This window comes from Vulpes lagopus, chromosome 24, assembly GCF_018345385.1.
Source record: "Vulpes lagopus strain Blue_001 chromosome 24, ASM1834538v1, whole genome shotgun sequence".
Classification (NCBI taxonomy): domain Eukaryota; kingdom Metazoa; phylum Chordata; class Mammalia; order Carnivora; family Canidae; genus Vulpes; species Vulpes lagopus.
Window position 1 is genome coordinate 20070278 of NC_054847.1, and position 18437 is coordinate 20088714.

At 38.8% G+C, this 18437-nt stretch overlaps 1 protein-coding gene across 1 annotated transcript in view; it reads left to right on the plus strand.

The window, feature by feature from the left end:
- Positions 1 to 18437, plus strand: part of THSD7B (thrombospondin type 1 domain containing 7B) — a 732294-nt gene that overhangs the window by 698364 nt on the left and 15493 nt on the right. The window contains exons 20-23 of the mRNA XM_041739265.1: positions 10400 to 10545; positions 16369 to 16528; positions 17593 to 17766; positions 17866 to 17961. Coding sequence (XP_041595199.1) covers positions 10400 to 10545; positions 16369 to 16528; positions 17593 to 17766; positions 17866 to 17961 — 576 coding nt within the window. The remainder of the gene's footprint in view (positions 1 to 10399; positions 10546 to 16368; positions 16529 to 17592; positions 17767 to 17865; positions 17962 to 18437) is intronic.

Below are 18437 nucleotides of genomic sequence, written 5' to 3' on the forward strand. Positions count from 1 at the left end.
TTAGATCATGCCTTAATCCTCGTGCAGCACGACCTAAAAGCAATAAGCAAACAGTGATAATCAAAAGCAAAAATGTATGGCACAGATGAATGTGTTTCTTAAAAGAGACCAAACTCTGGAGCTGAAAGGATTGGAAACTATCATTGAAAAGCATCTGTACCTTCTCCCTTCTGAGACAGTGTGCCAGCGGCTGTCTTTTGTATGAGCCGCTTTCATTTTTTCAACTGGTGGTGGCAATGGGACAGAAACCATGAGAAGAGATAGTTTATTTAGTCGCATTAAACTGGGCAAGCAAGTTGCACGGGAGTCTGACTCCAGCACCTGCGGCTCTCGGCTGACTTCTTTATCAAAGGCAAAAAAGTTCACACAGTTGTCTCAGTTTATAAATTTGCTCCTGTCAGGCAAATGCTGGTGTGCTAGATGTCTCAGATGCTCCCTCACAAGCCATACTTCGCCATCAGATCCACAGAACTACATTGATCTGGGAAGAGATTTTGAAATGAGCTCTTCCTTTGTTTTCCAAGTGTCTGGATTGCCTCTTTAATGTACACCTGATGCTTGGCATATACTTTCTAATTGTGTTAAAGATTTCAAGGTCAGAACAGTTCGAATCCAATTTATTTCACGTTAGAGAGAGACTGATTCTAAGCTTCCACTAAGGGATCTTTTTAGATAGATTTCAAAGATCAAAGCTTGTAATAGAAGAGCTTAATATTTGGATTAGTCATGTTCTTTGTTGAATTTTCATCAGTTCAATGGAATGTAGAACTCCCTAAATTTAGCATATCATGAATTATTCATGATTATTATTTAACTGATAACACTCTAAGAATGTTATTAATCCCAAACTATGATTTCTTTCCTATTTCATATTTTTAATTCAATGTATATGAGTTTATAATTTCTATATTATGTAATCCGGCCTGATTCTTTGTTTCCCAGTTGGCATATAATTTTTCTGTCAACTCTAGCCTATAATAAAAAAATAATTTTGTATTAACTCCAAAGTACCACAACTTTATGATTTTGCTTATCATTATTATTATTTTTTAGCAAAGGTAAGCTAGTAACCGTCATTTTTAGTGTCTGTATAACTGTCATTTTTAGTGTCTGTATTTCCAGTGTGGTATCCTTTATCAGGCACAGTCCAACAGTTATAACACTTCAAACATATTTCTTATATCAAGCAATTAGTTCCTATGACAAGAGAATAAGAAGCTAAATTATTAGAATGGCAGAATGGGGAACACAAAAGACTGAACAGGAAACCAGAAGATCTGAGCTGTCAAGCTGGCTTTTCCAATGGCAAGTTGTAGGACTTTGAACGAGACTTTGCAGAACTCACTTGCACTACTTTTTATCTGTAAACTGATGAAATGTTACAATAATTGCTTTTTAACATCTGTTGGTCAGAGACACAGATGTTATAGCCAGGAGTGTTTTAGGAACTTGTTACAACAACACTACAAAGTATAGGCATAGGCAGAACTTTACAGGTGAGGTGATAAGCAGGTAACCTGCTCAAGGTCATGTAGCTTGTCAGTTACCAAGGAAAGAGTCAAACCCGGGTTCAGGTGTCTCCAAAGCCCCCTTTGTTCCACTTTGCCCCTTTGCATCTGACACTGTACTTGTGTATGTTTATGCTATGTCCATGGCCCTGTGCATCACTTTTGTAAAAATTCTCATAACTTATAGATATTTTAAAAAAATAAGACAAAATGGATCTCAGATTGGAACACAAAAGGTGGTAAGGATTTTAAGAAGTCCCTCAGATTTTTAAGCCTCCTAAATGTATACTTATTTCATAATCAATAATGTTTCATATTATCTAGTCCATCAGTCGGGATGTAGCTGCAAGGAGACAATACTACCAGGGAAACGTTTGACTCTGATGGACACTGTAGCTGCAGGACGGCCAGAATCACTCTCTCTGCCCTTGCATCACATGGGAAGCTCCTTATTGAGATATTTCTGCTATGTATAGGTTTTTACAGTGGTCTATCAAGTTTTGTTAGCTTTTAATGGGACTGACATGTGATTGTTGTGAGTAGAATGGGAAGTGAGTGGCCCAGAGCACACTACCAAGTCTGGAGCTCTGTATTTCCAAGCAAAGCCAAAGGTGCCTAATCTTCTGTCCTAATGCATGATACCATTGTCTGTCTTGATCTCTAAAACTATGATCTTGTTATTTCTTACTTAGCTGACCTCACTCCTAGATAGATAGTCAAGGTTCGGACTAGCCTACTTTACTATGAAAGGCTTATGGAACCTTTATCTTGCCTGATTGAGTATTCTCGAGGATGACAGGTATCTGGGTGCCTGCAGCAATTTTCAGATAGACCAAGGAATCCCTCTATAGGGGAAACTCTTGGACCATAGCTCTGAATGCAGAACTGTTACCATGTCTTCCATCTGTAGCAATGCTAACCATAGGCCAAAGATCAGTTTTTAGGTTGCAGATCAGGGCCAAATTTTTTTCCTACTCTGTTACATTAGAGAACAACATTGATCCCAAATCCACCTTCACCAGAGTATATTTAAAACAATGTTTACACTTACTTTGATTAAAAAAAAATCTAGGCAGTACTTTTTTGTTGTTTTTTTAAGTAAACCCCACACCACACTTACAGCTCAAACTCACAACACCAAAATCAAGAGTCAAACATCCTACCAACAAAGTCAGCCAGGCACCTCAAAGTGATATTTTCAAGAGAATTAAATGGTAGATTCCAGTCTAAAGAGCCCCATGAAATTAACTGAACATTTTAGACACTGTAACCTTCCACTGCTTTCAGAAATTTACTGACAAGTACCCAAAACAATAAAGAGCTATCAGAGTGGAAGACATTAGTACTATAATTACTTTTTTACTAAAAGAAAATAGGAAATTTATTAATACAGACAACACATTTTTTAAAAGATTTTATTTATTCATTCATGAAAGACACACATAGAGAGAGAAGCATAAACAGAGGCAGAGGGAGAAGGAGGCTTCATGCAGGGAGCCTGATGTGGGACTCGATCCCGGGTCCCCAGGATCACACCCTGAGCCAAAGGCGGACACTCAACCACTGAGCCACCCAGGCATCCCCAGACAACACATTTATTGCAGAGTAGACTAAGTACATATCTCAGACTTATCCAAGTAGTCTGACAATTACAGCATAACATCTGATACCTGACTTGGACCAGATGAAAACCTTTGAGAAGCACATGCTTTTGGAGTAATATAGATCTTTGTTCCAATCCTGCTAGCTGGGTGATCTTGCAAAAAATATTTAACTCTGAGCTTCAGTTTATGAAGTGAGAATAGTAATAACTGTGTCTAAAGCAGAGTCTAAGATTGAGATTCTTGTAGAAGTGATTTATTTTATTTGAGGGTGGCGGGAAGAACAGATGCTCTCAGGAGAAGGGGGCCACAAAGCAAGAAGGGTAAGGAAGGAAAAAGAACTAAGCAAGAATATGCTGTATCACCTCTGTATCATAGCACATTATATTCACTTAAGTAACTTAGTCCCTCCCTTCCTAACAAGGAATACTTTTGCAATGACAAAAGGTATTATACAATAAATTGCCTTAACCAGAAACATATGTGATAAAAATTGATTAATAAATTGACATGACCAGCTATTAATGAGGTTTTTGCTAGGATCCCCTTGCTTCTTTTTATTTTGTCATCTGCTAGTATTTGCTACTAATATTAAGTAGCAGGCACCAAAAGCTTAAGAATAAATTCATAGGAAGAAATACTTAAAAGTGGAAACACTGTATTCAATAACCTAATTGATCAGTGCACATCAGAAAGGACCACCATCAAATCAAGGTTAGTGACATTGAGCCCCATCCTTCGTAGTATAAGTTGGGCCAGTCCCTTGTAGATGTCAGCTCTGGAAGACCATTCCTTGCCAACAATTATGCATAAGCCTTGAAAATTCAGTTCCTACTTAAAATAAATAATGCCCAGGTGGAAAGCAAACCAGTCATATTATTCAAATGACATGCTATAAGCTCAGAGTGACTTCTTATACTACTGTTACTATATTTATATGTCTACGGTGCATTGGAGTTTATGGGAATGTTCCTCTAAATTGCTCAGATATTTTACTTAATGAACTATTTAAGGTTAAACAGGTATATTCTTTGTTGCTCATTATTCTTGCATTTCCTTTTTCACTGTCCCCTACATACATATTTTGCATTGTTTGCCTGGTCATATTCAAACTGTCCAGAGCCATCAAAACCATAATTTTCATTTAATCTAGTGACCATAATCAGGGCCACAGAAGAACTATTGTTTAAAGCATGCAACGTAAAGATACATGATGGCTGGCTCCCTGGATCTGAAAGTCTGGTCAGAGAACAATTGCATTGACTCTATTTCCTTTTATGAATTTATAAATTAACAAATACTTAAACAGTTTTGAGAGGTTTTTTACTGCTTATATTTTCCACATTCCCTTTGTCAGTGGAGCCCCAGAGTGAAGTCTGAATACTTCAATGAGAATGTGATCCAATATTCTTTAAACCTATATGCAGGTACCAACATAGGCTTCTCTTTGGGTGTGTATGTGGTGTGTGCATGTGTGTATGTGTGTGTGTTACCATTTGTGTATCTCGTTGTCTTTTTTTTTTTAATGGAGTTCTTACCATGTAATTCTTTTTCTTTCATTGCAAGTAATTATTGCTAATTTAACAGTAGGTCCAATATCACTGTTGCTCATAATGAGTTCCCAATATTCCTCAAGAGAGGAGAGGAAAAGATTCAGAGAGTTGCTAGCTAACCTACCCTACTATAATTTGGGTCTTTATTAAATTGGAAACATATTTTGTAAAGGAGTCCTTTTCTCTCTTTTATAGCCTGATGAGTAGATGAACAGAGTCAATTTCTGTTTCTACATCTCATTGGTACTGCTTGTTAAACACTTTATCTATAGCTACTATTGAATTCAGGTTCCAAAGAGATTCCTAGTCCTGTATCTTTTACTTTTATTGAAAAATATAAACCAAACAAGGGGAATCCAGACAGAGTGTCAAAGAAAATGCCCCTATTTTCAGATTGGAAGCATTAGTTTATGCATGGTAGCAATCTTCACTCTTATTCTGAGGGCAGAAGAAATCCAAGCTATGGTGTAAGAGGTTTGGTGGGTTGGGAATCATTAAGGATTTCATAGTTGCATGCATTTCGTCTCATAAGCCCAGTAGAATACCAGTAAAAGCAGCCAAGGCCTGTTCTAGGAATAGATATGAAATATTAGTTATTAAAATAAAGGTTAAAAATAGAAGTTTTAACAACCACTTGCTATATTTTAGACATACTGTTAAGGTGATTTATATATGGTATTTTTTAATTTATATAATCAAGATGAGATGACTCTAAGGAACCTTGTCATCTCAGTATTTTTCACCTGAATCAGCATAATTGTGAGTTCTGAGGAAGCCAAACCCTTTATAATGTCAAAATATTCACTAATGAACTGGCCATGTATGAAGCCATCCCTCAACCAACAACCTTTCTACACTGACATGTTCCGTCATTTCATCAGTCTCTAGCTGCAAATAGCTTCTGTATCCAGAACAAAAGGATACAAAATGGAACAATATGTACACCAAAGATTAGAGGGAGCACTTGAGAAAATTGATGAAAAGTGAGTGGAAGGCCAAAGACCCTGATGACCAAACTACAAAAGCCAGTCATGAAAAATTGATTTTATAGGGTAATTATAAAATTACATGAGAAATATTAGTAGCTGATTTATTATTCATCCTAATGATTCATTATTGCAATTATCCTCTACATGGTAGTTGATATTAGATCAAATAAACTCACCTGCATACCTTTCAGTTCCAGAAAAAGTCACATTTAGACTTTGTTATTTATTAAAAATAATTTAATTCCCATTTAAGCAGATTGATTATTTTTTAAAGATTTTTTATTTATTTATTCATGAGAGAGAGAGAGGGAGAGAGAGGCAGAGACACAGGCAGAGGGAGAAGCAGGCTCCATCCAGGGAGCCTGACGTGGGACTCGATCCTGGGTCTCCAGGATCAGGCCCTGAACTGAAGGCGGCGCTAAACCGCTGAGCCACCCGGGCTGCCCAAGCAGATTGATTATTAAGTGGCATTTTCCCCAGCATGAATTATCCTCAGAAAATAAGAACTTTCTGTATACTTTATTTTACAGAAGTGGAAATTCATGTTCAGAGGAGTTAAAATACTTCTATGTAGTCACATCATTTATGAGCTGTTAATTTGAGAGAACTGTTTTCAACTAGAGAATTTTGATGCCAAGTCCAGGTTTCTTTTCACCATACATCAACTATTTTAAAATTCTCTTTTTCTTAAATTCTATATCAACTTGAAACTTTAAATATCTTTAATTTGACCATGTTTTCCACTGCTTTACCCATCACATGAAAATTTACTATCACCAAAACAATTTCTTAGGCTCCTGATTTTATTTTTTTAAATTTTATTTATTTATGATAGTCACACACAGAGAGAGAGAGAGAAAGAGAGAGAGGCAGAGACATAGGCAGAGGGAGAAGCAGGCTCCATGCAGGGAGCCTGACGTGGGATTCGATCCCGGGTCTCCAGGATCATGCCCTGAGCCAAAGGCAGACACTCAACCACTGAACCACCCAGGCATCCCTGTCAGTCTTATGTAATACCTAATGCTCATTACATCACATGTGTTCCTTAATGTCCATCACCCAGTTACTCCATCCCACTACCTCCTTCCCTCCAGCAACTCTCAATCTTTTTCCTATGGTTAAGAGTCTCTCATGGTTTATCTCCCTCTTTGATTTCATCTTATTTTATTTTTTCCTGTATTCTCCTATGATCCTCTGTTACGTTTCTTAAATTCACATGAGTGAGATCATATGATAATTATCTTTCTCTGATTGACTTATTTTACTTAGCATGATACACTCTAGTTCCATCCACGTCATTGCAAATGGCAAGATTTCAATTTTTTGATGGCTGAGTAATAATTCCAGTGTGTGTGTGTGTGTGTGTGTGTGTGTGTGTGTGTCTGTATTACACACCACATCTTTATTCAGTGAGCAGTCTACTTCTCCCTCTGGTCCTTCCCTGCTCACGCTCTTGCTCTCCAAAATAAATAAGATCTTTTTTAAAAAGGAACTTAATAAAAGATACTAAGTACCCCACAGAAACCTTTTATACACTCATACCTTCATTAGCAATATTTTTGTCATTGAACTTTAATATTAGCCACTTAAACAGGACAATATACTTCAAAATGTAGGATTAGTATAAGCTCTATGGTTTTAAAAATGTGTTCTTGGTAGTAATTGGCATTGTTTGAAAACCTTATTTTTGTGTTAGGATAGCAAAAGGCAGAGGAAGTCATATGGCTGAGCTTTCAATGAATGATTTTAAGACTTCATCATTTCAAAAAGTAATAGCGTCATTTTTTTCTGTTGAATACATTAGGTTCCCCCCACCTCTATGTCCAGCAAAAGATATCAATCCCTTTAATAGAAATAATTTTTAAAAGTTCCAAAGTAATGGCCATCTGCATGCCACCAATTCAAGAACAAACTAGATATTATTTGCTTGTAATAAAATAGAGCCTCTTTAGCTGTGATAAAGGCAACACTGCATTGCTATTATTCTCTCAGCGATGGATAGAATAGAATGCAATTATAATGACGTTTAGGGTGACAGGCATTTAGGTCAAGAGAATAAACATAAAGATTATTATAAAACTGAAGAGTATTCAAGCAAGAATTAATGTAAAATCTTGAGCCAAATGCATTCACCAAGCAGGGGCAACATTTCATACGAATGTGTCCAACCAGTATGATTTAAGTGATGCTGGATGGAACACCAGTTCAAAAATGCATTGTCTTCATAGGAACTTGGCACTTGCAGAATGGGTCAATACTGTTGTTTACAAGCACGTGTCATTGTTCACTCAAATTTTACCTTCATCCAAAGTTCTTTTTATGTTTCCTATAAAAAACTGTGGTAAGTAGCTATCCTTGCTCTCTCAACCCAGGGCTAATACAGCAGCCTCTGGAGCAAAACTTTGAGTTTGAATCCCACTCTGCAACTTACTCATGTTTTTTGACCTTAGACAAGTGAGTTAAAGTCTCCCTCATTTTCCTTATCCATAATATAGGAAGAATTTTCCTTTAGGGTTGTTATTATTCCTCAGCATGTCAGTATTTAGAATATTACCTTAGTATTTGGTACCTGCTCAATAATTGTATTGATATATCATCACATATTTTCAGATACCAGATATCATGAAAATATGAATTAAAGAAATAGTGCCTAATATATGTGAAGCACCATGGTAGGGACAGAAGCCCAAACCTCAAGGAATGGAGCATGCAGTGATTAGAACCTCCTAGGGGTGCCTGGGTGGCTCAGTCAGTCAAGCATCCAATTCTTTTTTTTTTTTTTTTAAGATTTTATTTATTCATTCATGACAGAGAGAGAGAGAGGCAGAGACACAGGCAGAGGGAGAATCAGGCTCCATGCTGGGAGCCTGACGTGGGACTCCATCCCAGGACTCCAGGATCACTCCCTGGGCTGAAAGCGGTGCTAAACCACCGGGCCACCTGGGGATCCCAAGCATCCAATTCTTGATATCAGCTCAGGTCTCAATCACAGGGTGGTGAGTTCAAGCCCTGTGTTGGACTGTACACTGGGAGTGGAGCCTAATTTAAAACAAAACCCCAAACCTCCTAGTTTTCCTGTTTTCCTCAAAGGTCTTCTCAGAGGGAATTAGTTTACCACAAAACCCAATCTTCTGATGGCCAAGGGACCTGGATGGTTCAGTAGTTGAGCATCTGAGTTGAGCTCAGGTTGTGCTCCTGGGGTCCTAGGATTAAGTCCCTTCCCTGCAGGGAGCCTGATTCTGCTCTGCATCTCTTTGTGTCTCTCATGAATAAATAAGTAAAATCTTAAAAAAAAAAAATCTTCTGGTGGCCAGTAAGAGGTCTAGTCCACTGAAAGGTGAGTCACTCTTACTTGTCTCTGAACTTGAGGGCATCTGAGAATTACTCCTACCCAGGGCTTTCAAGTGAATTCTGTGTTGAAGTCCTTTCTAGCTTTCCATTTTTCTTAATATATAAATCTAGAATCTTTGATATCAACTAAAAGATCCCACTTTAAATAGCTTTAATAGCATTGCTTCAACCTATCCTTCATCTATCTCTTTCTCGGCCACATTTGCCTTCGGTCAGTTCTTCAAATGTGGTTTACTCCTTTGCATCTCAGGACTTCTTTACATGCCCTTTCTTCAGCATGAGACACTTTCTGTACTTGTGTCCGGCTGACTTTAGACTTCTGCTTAAAGGTCAGTTGTTCACGGAAGTATTTTCTGATTTCTTCCAGATTGACATATATCCCCATAACATTCTCTCATGGAACCCTCTGTTTTTCTTTGTTATCACAAATACAATTACAGTTAACTTTAAAACAACAATGGAAGGACATCATATTCACAGATAATAGTAATGAAACTACTTGCATATAGTATGTCATCAACAACAAAAAAAAGTTGAGGACAGGATTGAGTGGGGGAGAGAGCAAGGGAGAAACATGGACATTTAAATTCTGTCCATTATTCTCCTTTAATGGGTTTATGACCTGATGCCTCTGAGTGGGCATAAAATGACATGGGTACCTTGCTCTTTCCTTGGCTATTCCCATTAACCAGTTTCCCTTTTTTTAAATATATATATGAAATGGAATACTGGTATTTGAACATGTGTTTTCAAACATGCCTCCTTCACAGAAGCTAACAACTTTATCTTATGAAAAAAAGAATTTGGCCCTAAATTGTAGGAAGATTGTCCATATTAATTGAGAGATAGCCTGGAAACCTTGGAATGGCACCTTCCTAAGGAATTTTCTAGAGTAATTTGGGTTGTGTGCAATTTTTCCTCTACTTGCTAATTTAGAACCTAACAAAGGCACAACTCTATTTTTAATATTTTTAATCTTAGCCTAAAATACAAGCTCCATGAGGGCAGAAGCTATATCTGGCAATTTCATCCCTGTATCCCTAGCACATAGCAAGACACCTAGATCATACTGGAGCTTAATAAATATTTGTTGAATTAACAAAAATTCTCCCAGTGTTTACAGGGTCAGTCTGGGCAACAACACAGAGTTTGGAGTTCAGAAGACTAAAGAAGTAGAAGGCAGACAGAATTCCAAAACCTGAAGCATTATGCAGACCTTATAGAACCTGTGTGTCCCTAGAGACCTAACTTAAAATGGCAGGAAACCTGAGAGCCAGCCGTGACAAAGTTCAGCATATTTTATGAAGACTTATGCATGTCAGGCAACATTCTGTCTTTTAATTCCCTTTCTAAGCCAGCCTGTAAACAAAAAGCCAATGCCTTCCTTATCATTTTAGGTCGAATGAGCCGGACTCGATTTATCATCATGCCAACCCAAGGTGAAGGACGGCCATGCCCCACAGAGCTCACCCAGCAGAAAACCTGCCCAGTGACACCCTGCTACAGCTGGGTCCTCGGAAACTGGTCCACATGTAAATTGGAGGTAGGTCACCTGATGATACTTAAAGAAATGCTGCTCAGTACGTCTGAAGCATCTGGGCAACCTATGCACTGATGGAATAAATTTTACAGCACCAGGGGCCTGGCACGATGTATTTTTATTCAATAGAGCTCATGCAAAACTACAACCAAAAGTCTAACCTCATGCCAAGTGTTGTTGCTAGGAAAATAGCCATTCATTAGGCACTGATTCTAACAGGGTCAAGGGGCTTTCATTCTCTTAGGTAGCCTCAGGAATACAATATTATGTTCTTGGCTTCTTGAAAATATCAAGTGTTATTTAATTAGGCAAAACCCTGTTGCAATGGAAATGCATAGCTTGCTGGGTACCGTATTTCTTAAAAGAGGCATTTTTAGGCTTAGGCAAAATCTTGCATATGGGCAGAAAACCAAAAGTGTATGAAAGTTATATTTTAACATTATTACACGAACCAAGGTTACTCCATTTTCCTCAATGATTACTTTTTTATTGACCTGAAATATAAATGCCTCGCAACATCATATATCATATACCCAGAGCTTTTGCTGGATCAGCAAAGATCCTCCACCACATTTTCTCTGTGGTTTCTTGTGTGAGAAAAAGCACATTGATTTTCTTTATTTCCTTATTTTACTAGTTTATCCTTCGGTTCATATTGCAAAGCACATTTTAATTAGGTAACAATAATTGTGATTATGTGTTAAGAAATCTGCAGAGTATTCTCATAGAGATGTTTAGTGTTCCTGTCAGGATGACATTGTCATGCAGCATTACTATCTTGCAGAAGTTAAATGCCCATGTATTTTAATAAGTCCCAGAGGAACAAAAATGTGTGCTACATTTGTTCAGTCTCTTTTTACAGAAAATAAGATAACCATGCTCATTAATTCAATAGTAACCTAATGGCTTTAAATATGGATACTTTGTCTACTAGTCGAAAATCTTCTTTACTAAATTTTCAGCAATTTTTAAATGCTGCTTGGAATCCCAATAAAGAAATGGAAGGAATATTTTTCCTTAGCACGGTGATAACTATTGACAGAGTAGAGAAAATGAACTCAAAGAATTCAGGAACCCATTGCAGGGGAAGGGAGAAAAAATTAAGAGGGCAGGGAGAAAAGGGAAGAGGCCTGATAAAAACCCCCTGCTCCAAGTCTTCCCAGGCATACGACTACTACTCTCCCTCATTTGTTCTTTCATGCCTTCCCTTTTTCTCTTCTCAGGGGTAAGGAGCCTTTTTCAAACATACAGATCTGCCCACTTGTCTGGGAACATTATGGGGCACTGCCGCATGTAGGGTTTCCTTTTGCTGTCACATACTAAGCTTTTGGAGAACGATAGGAGCAAGAGTGGTGGGTTATGAACATTTTCTGTAGAATTGCCAGTGTGGGGCTGAGGGGCTTGGCATCCATTGGAGATACCCAGACTTGGAGGCCCTTGGAGACCCTAGCAGCAAGTGTATCCAGAAATTTCAGAGCTGCTTCTGATTTCTAGATGAGCTTATTCTTGTTCATTGGCACCTCCAATCAGGAGGAAACTCCACAGTTCAACCTAATCCAGGCAAAGCTCTTGAAAAACAAGTCTGTAGTTCTGCCGTGAGCACCTTACCCAAACAGCCCACTCAGCATTCTTCCTTAAAAATTTGGAATGGAACTGAAGCTGTTTGAAGATAATGTATTTGGGAACCCTTACCTGCCACACTTTACTGCCTTGTAGCTAAAATAAGTCACTCAGAAGGGAGAATGAACATAGGTGACGTGCCAAAAAAAAAAAAAAAAAAGAGGCAAAAGAGAAAGGGAATCATGATTAAAGGAGTTGAACGTTGCCTGAGTTCTTTTTTTTTAATAATAAATTTATTTTTTATTGGTGTTCAATTTGCCAACATACAGAATAACACCCAGTGCTCATCCTGTCAAGTGCCCCCCTCAGTGCCCATCACCCATTCACCCTCACCCCCCGCCCTCCTCCCCTTCCACCACCCCTAGTTCGTTTCCCAGAGTTAGGAGTCTTCATGTTGTCTCCCTGTCTGATATTTCCTACCCATTTCTTCTCCCTTCCCTTCTATTCCCTTTCACTATTATTTATATTCCCCAAATGAATGAGACCATATAATGTTTGTCCTTCTCTGATTGACTTATTCACTCAGCATAATACCGTCCAGTTCCATCCACGTCGAAGCAAATGGTGGGTATTTGTCATTTCTAATGGCTGAGTAATATTCTATTGTATACATAGACCACAGCTTCTTTATCCATTCATCTTTCGATGGACACCGAGGCTCCTTCCACAGTTTGGCTATTGTGGACATTGCTGCTATAAACATCGGGGTGCAGGTGTCCTGCCATTTCACTGCATCTGTATCTTGGGGGTAAATCCCCAGCTGTGCAATTGCTGGGTCGTAGGGCAGGTCTATTTTTAACTCTTTGAGGAACCTCCACACAGTTTCCCAGAGTGGCTGCACCAGTTCACATTCCCACCAGCAGTGTAAGAGGGTTCCCCTTTCTCCGCATCCTCTCCAACATTTGTGGTTTCCTGCCTTGTTAATTTTCCCCATTCTCACTGGTGTGAGGTGGTATCTCATTGTGGTTTTGATTTGTATTTCCCTGATGAACGTTGCCTGAGTTCAAGCTGCATTTCTGCTTTTCTTGAAGCCTAACTGTGAACTCTCTGTGAGACAGATAACCCAGTATCTTTGTAGCAGGTGGCCTTTTCTTAAATGTATATGTAATCAGAGTTTGGAATTACTAAGTTTGGAAGTACCCATGGGCCTTTGCACACAAAGGAAGATCACTTCTCTCACAGCTGCACTTCTGCCAGATAAATACAGGGTGGGAGCTCGTTCCCTGAAGGTGTCTGTGACGTCCAAATGGCCCACTGCCATCCAGTGGATCAGACTATCAGTGGCACAGTGGATGTGCCAGTTCTGCCATTATCTTATAGAAAGAAATTAGCACAAGGAGTGTTTATCCTCAGGCTTCACTTTTTTTTTTTTTTCTTTTTCTTTCCAGATTCCTCCGTTGATAACATGTATGCACACATATGTTGATGAATCTGCCTTAGGTGCTCAGACTAAGTCTAGTGGGCTTAATTTTGGTCAAGGTTCTGGCAGTTCTTAGCTCTGTAAATTTTTCCAACTTATTAAGCTCTCCAAGTCTGTTTTGGTTTTTGTTTATCTCTATCAGGAGAGTAGCAATGGTACCTATTTCTCTAGGAACTTTTGGTAGGGATTACATAGTTTTTATACAGTGCTTATCATGGTACCTGACATGCATTAAGAGCTCAATAAATTTGTTGCTATTATAATTTTGATAAGAACTATGATTATGATTATTATCACCATCTGCCTTTTCACATCTGGTGGAGATGCCAATTCGGAGCATATAAAAACATCCCTTAATAATGCGGACAGTGGAGAGTCGGTGAGAGAATCCTCGCTTATTGACAGTCTTGCTCACAGAAGCCTGGGTCTGATTTTAGTCTCTAGTGTATAAAGCTTCATGAATGAGAATGAGTGAATGCTTGCTTTATGAATGAGATTATCATTCTGATACTGATTTCTCTTCCTCTTACGGCCGCTGTTGTCAAAGATAGAAGAGATTAAGGTTGACTATGGACACATACTAGTAGCATATTATTGTTTGTCTTGGTTTTTAAAGGGATCCCTGATGGAGACTTGTTTCCTGTCATTTCTTCACACTCCATCTCCTGGAATGTCAAACAAAACGCGAATCAACTGTATCTTCTGTTACCCAAGGTTCCAGACAGGAAATTTCAAATTTCATACATGCTGCAGTCTTCTGACTCTTCTCTCCAAGTACTCTATAGCAAAATATAACATCTTAGACAATTCTGCAATGGATCCATCATCTGGAATAATAGTTTCCAAGAGAGATCCTTCCCCCAAAAAAGAAATTAAACTTATACTATTTTACACTTTAGAGAGTGAACATTTACAAGAGCAAAATGAATCTACTGTAAATTAACTCTGAATTTCCCCAAAACCGCATGTAGGTTCAAAATTAAGGTGCATTTTTTGACAGATTCATAATAGCCATAGAAATGATTACAGCAATTATGAAGTATTGATGAATCTAGTGTGAGAATTGCCATCTTAGATAAACAAATGATAATTCTTGTTCAAACATATTTAGAAGCAAAGGTGATGGCCCCAATTTATGGGCCTATTCAGATTTTCAAGCTTTAAGTTGCTACAACTTGGACCTCCTCTATGTTGGACCTTTTCTTTCTTGCCAGTAGGTCTTTGAATCCTAAATTCCCTATTATGTAAAGAATTTTTCTCAGAGGCCACTCCGTACCAGCCTGAATGTCCAGCAGTCTGCCCTTGGCAATCAGCAGCTGCTGCAACAGTGCCTGCACCTGGCTGGTGCTCAGCAGGCCCCTCGGTCCCCAGACCTGCTCCATACCCTGGCCCACGGTCATAACTGCATTAGTCAACCACCTCTTCTTCCTTTGCTCCTGCCACTCTAAAGGCCACAGCAGCTCCAAAGCCTCAGGAAAGCAGTTTTCAGCCCCAGCAAGGGGAATAGCATAAAAAGAACATTAAACCGAGTTTCTCAGTGCAGGGCATAGTTACCAGACTAACACCTAATAATGAATTCATCGATGATAGCACATGACATCCCTGACTGCAGCAGCACAAGTGCAGAGATGGGAGCTCGCTCGAGCTCCTTCTCTCTCCCCTCTCCCACTGTATGAGCAGTAGTCATGAAAATTCTAGCTCCTCCACTGACTTCTGCACTTAGTGAGAACTTCTTAGTAACACTCCTCAGGAGTTTAAGGGCATTGCCTGGGATTTCCTCCCTCCCCCATCACGGATGGTACTGGGACATGGTGTTACAACATGGCCTGCGTGGAAGATATGGGTGACCAAGAAACCAGCTGTGCTTGTTTATAAAGTTGAGGCCAGCTTGGTGACACACTAGCTTGTATCTGCTTTTCCTTCATTCCTGCTATAGTTCTTTACCCCAACTCTTGTCATCCTAGGATTTTACTTCCTTAGCAGAGAAGCTCTGCCTTTGGCTCTGTTTTCTAAGGTATTTATGGAAAAACAGAGCTACTCTCTAAAGCTATCCAAATATCCAGTGGACTTCGTTTTGATGTATGAGCACCTGACAAAAACTGAGGAGAAAATACTCATGAGTATCTGCCAAAAATGTTATAATAGGAAACCTTTCATCAGGCAGATGGTTAGGTCAGATAACCACTAAGAGCTTTCCTGTTCGAAGTTTCTGTTTCTGTGAGACACTGCACAATTTTTTTCTAATTGCCCAGAAAAATCTGAGTGGGATTTGTATTAAGTACCTTCAAAGAACATTATTCAACACAGGAGGCATGCTGGGAAAACAACTTCTTGTGGCAGGAAAGAAATCAGTGTTTTATTAGAAACCCCATCTAAACCATATGAGAAAGTACTGAATTCCCTGCAAAAAAAAAACAGCAAAGAGAGAAATGTATGCCCCCCGGCCATACATGCTCTCTTGGGGAGTGATTATGGATTAGGCCATTTTAATACATATACCTAGACAAATTTTGTATTGTTTGCTCTTTTTCAGTCGATCCTGGCTGAGTTCCAAAATGAATCGTCATGTTCTGAGTTCATAAATTCCATGGAATAAATTTGCATTTCTACTTCAGCTTCTCTATCAGCTCTAGGAGAATTGCTCAGTGATGCTTTATTGTCAACAGTCAAAAGATAATTCCCAAGAGGAGGAAACTGCTGATTTTCTTGAGCAAGAGGTGGTAGGAGCAAAAAATGGAAGATGCTAACTGTTTGGGTAATTCTGACAGCATCCTTTCCTTTGATAGGGTGGAGACTGTGGGGAAGGATTCCAGATCCGCAGCCTGTCCTGTGTGGTCCACAATGGTTCAATCTCTGACTTGGCTATAAGTGTAGATGATGCACTGTGTGGAGAAATGCCCTTTCAAGACAGCATCCTGAAACAGTCATGTTCTGTGCCTTGCCCAGGTATGCAGTTTGCAGTGATGGGGAGGGACTTCCCTGGTGATTTTTAAATTCGTTTTCTATTTTATTTTTCTGGAGAAGCGCTCATCAAAATTGAAATTTTGCATTATTCAAAATTAAAAATGCAATAAAGTTATCACTTTGGGAGATCTCTATGGCTTCAATGCAGGTAAAGTAGGTGAGAGGCAAAAAAACACTGGATTTGGAAATTTAAGAATGAAGTAGAAATTTTGCCACATCACTGGTGTTTTATCAGGGACCTAGAGTCTAGTGCCTTGGACCAGTAGTTGCTCTGTCTGGAAAATGTGTTAGCAATGCCCAACCTGACCACATCTAGTACACTGGCCAGTACTCAAAAAATGTTGACTGGATCCTTGAGTTGATGAATCCCTGAATGATGGTGTGGTGGGAGCAAGTAAGATTGTAGGTTCATGAAAGCCTTCTGTAATCGTGAAAGTCATTATTAATTACAGAAAATGCATGAGTGATTTTAATCCTAATAACCAACCTACCTTGTATGGCCTAAGTTTAAAGTGGCTGAATATATCCACATGTGTGTAAACACATACATATGTACACACACATATATATGTATACACACGCACACAATTGTGTATGTTTAGAATATTAAACATCATTTAGCCTCAAGGATATTCCACTTCAGAGACCAGTTTCTTCCTGTTACATGCTTTCAGTGAACGTCTACTTTATGACATTATGTGGCTCTTTGAAAACTGAGTTGCTATCATTTTTGTATCTCCCTTTTGAAAAGCTTACTATATTAGTAAAAAACACATGGTGTCCTCTAGACAAGACTATCATGATTTGAAGTAATGGCAGTCTAGCTTTTGATACTTTCTTGCTGAACTAGATTAAATTTTAAAAAAAATATCATTCTTAGTATATTCTAAGTAGAAAATTGGTCAAGGTAGAATATATAGTGCCTACAACCAACCTACATCACTGTGCCGTCACCACAAATCTCACTGTGAACCCTGTCCACGTAAATGTTTTCAGGTGCTAGTTTTCACATTATTTTCCTTGCCCTGTCCTGCACCATCATCTAGGAGACTGCCATTTGACGGAATGGTCTGAGTGGAGCACATGCGAATTAACCTGCATCAATGGAAGAAGCTTTGAGACAATGGGCCGCCAATCTAGGTCAAGGACATTTATAGTTCAGTCTTTTGAGAACCAAGACAGCTGCCCCCAGCAGGTTCTAGAAACACGCCCTTGTACAGGTACCAAGAGCACTTTTCAGTTCTCAGCCTTGATTGATCAATGCTTATCTGTTTTTATGTGAGGTATAATAGAACCGCTGTTATCGTATTTACTTGCAGGAGGCAAATGTTATCACTACACATGGAAAGCAAGTCTTTGGAACAATAATGAACGAACTGTATGGTGCCAACGTTCAGATGGCATTAATGTCACAGGTATTCCTGCCTAAGATTTGTGTGGGCACTTCAAAAAGATCTCTGAGTGTTGCTGTTTGTGAGAAGAATTAGCTTACAAATTATAAGCAAAAGACTGGGCAGGTGGACTTAGATGATCTTCATAGCAAATTGTCATTGGATCTTATTTTGTTTTAAATTTTTAATTAAAGTATACTTGGCATATAACATTAAATTAGATTTAGGTGTACAACATAGTGATCCAAAAATTATATACAAGATGCCCACCATGATGAGTGTATTACAGACTCTATTCCCTATGCTGCATTTTTCTTCCCTGTGACTTATTTTATAACTAGAAATTTGTGCCTTTTAATCCTCTTCACCCATTTCACCCAACCCACCCCCCACCCCTACCTTTGGCAACCACCAGTTTGTTCTCTGTATCTGTAAGTCTGGTTCTTTCTTTTTTTGCTGTGTTCGCTTATTCTGTTTTTTAGATTCTACATATAAGTGAA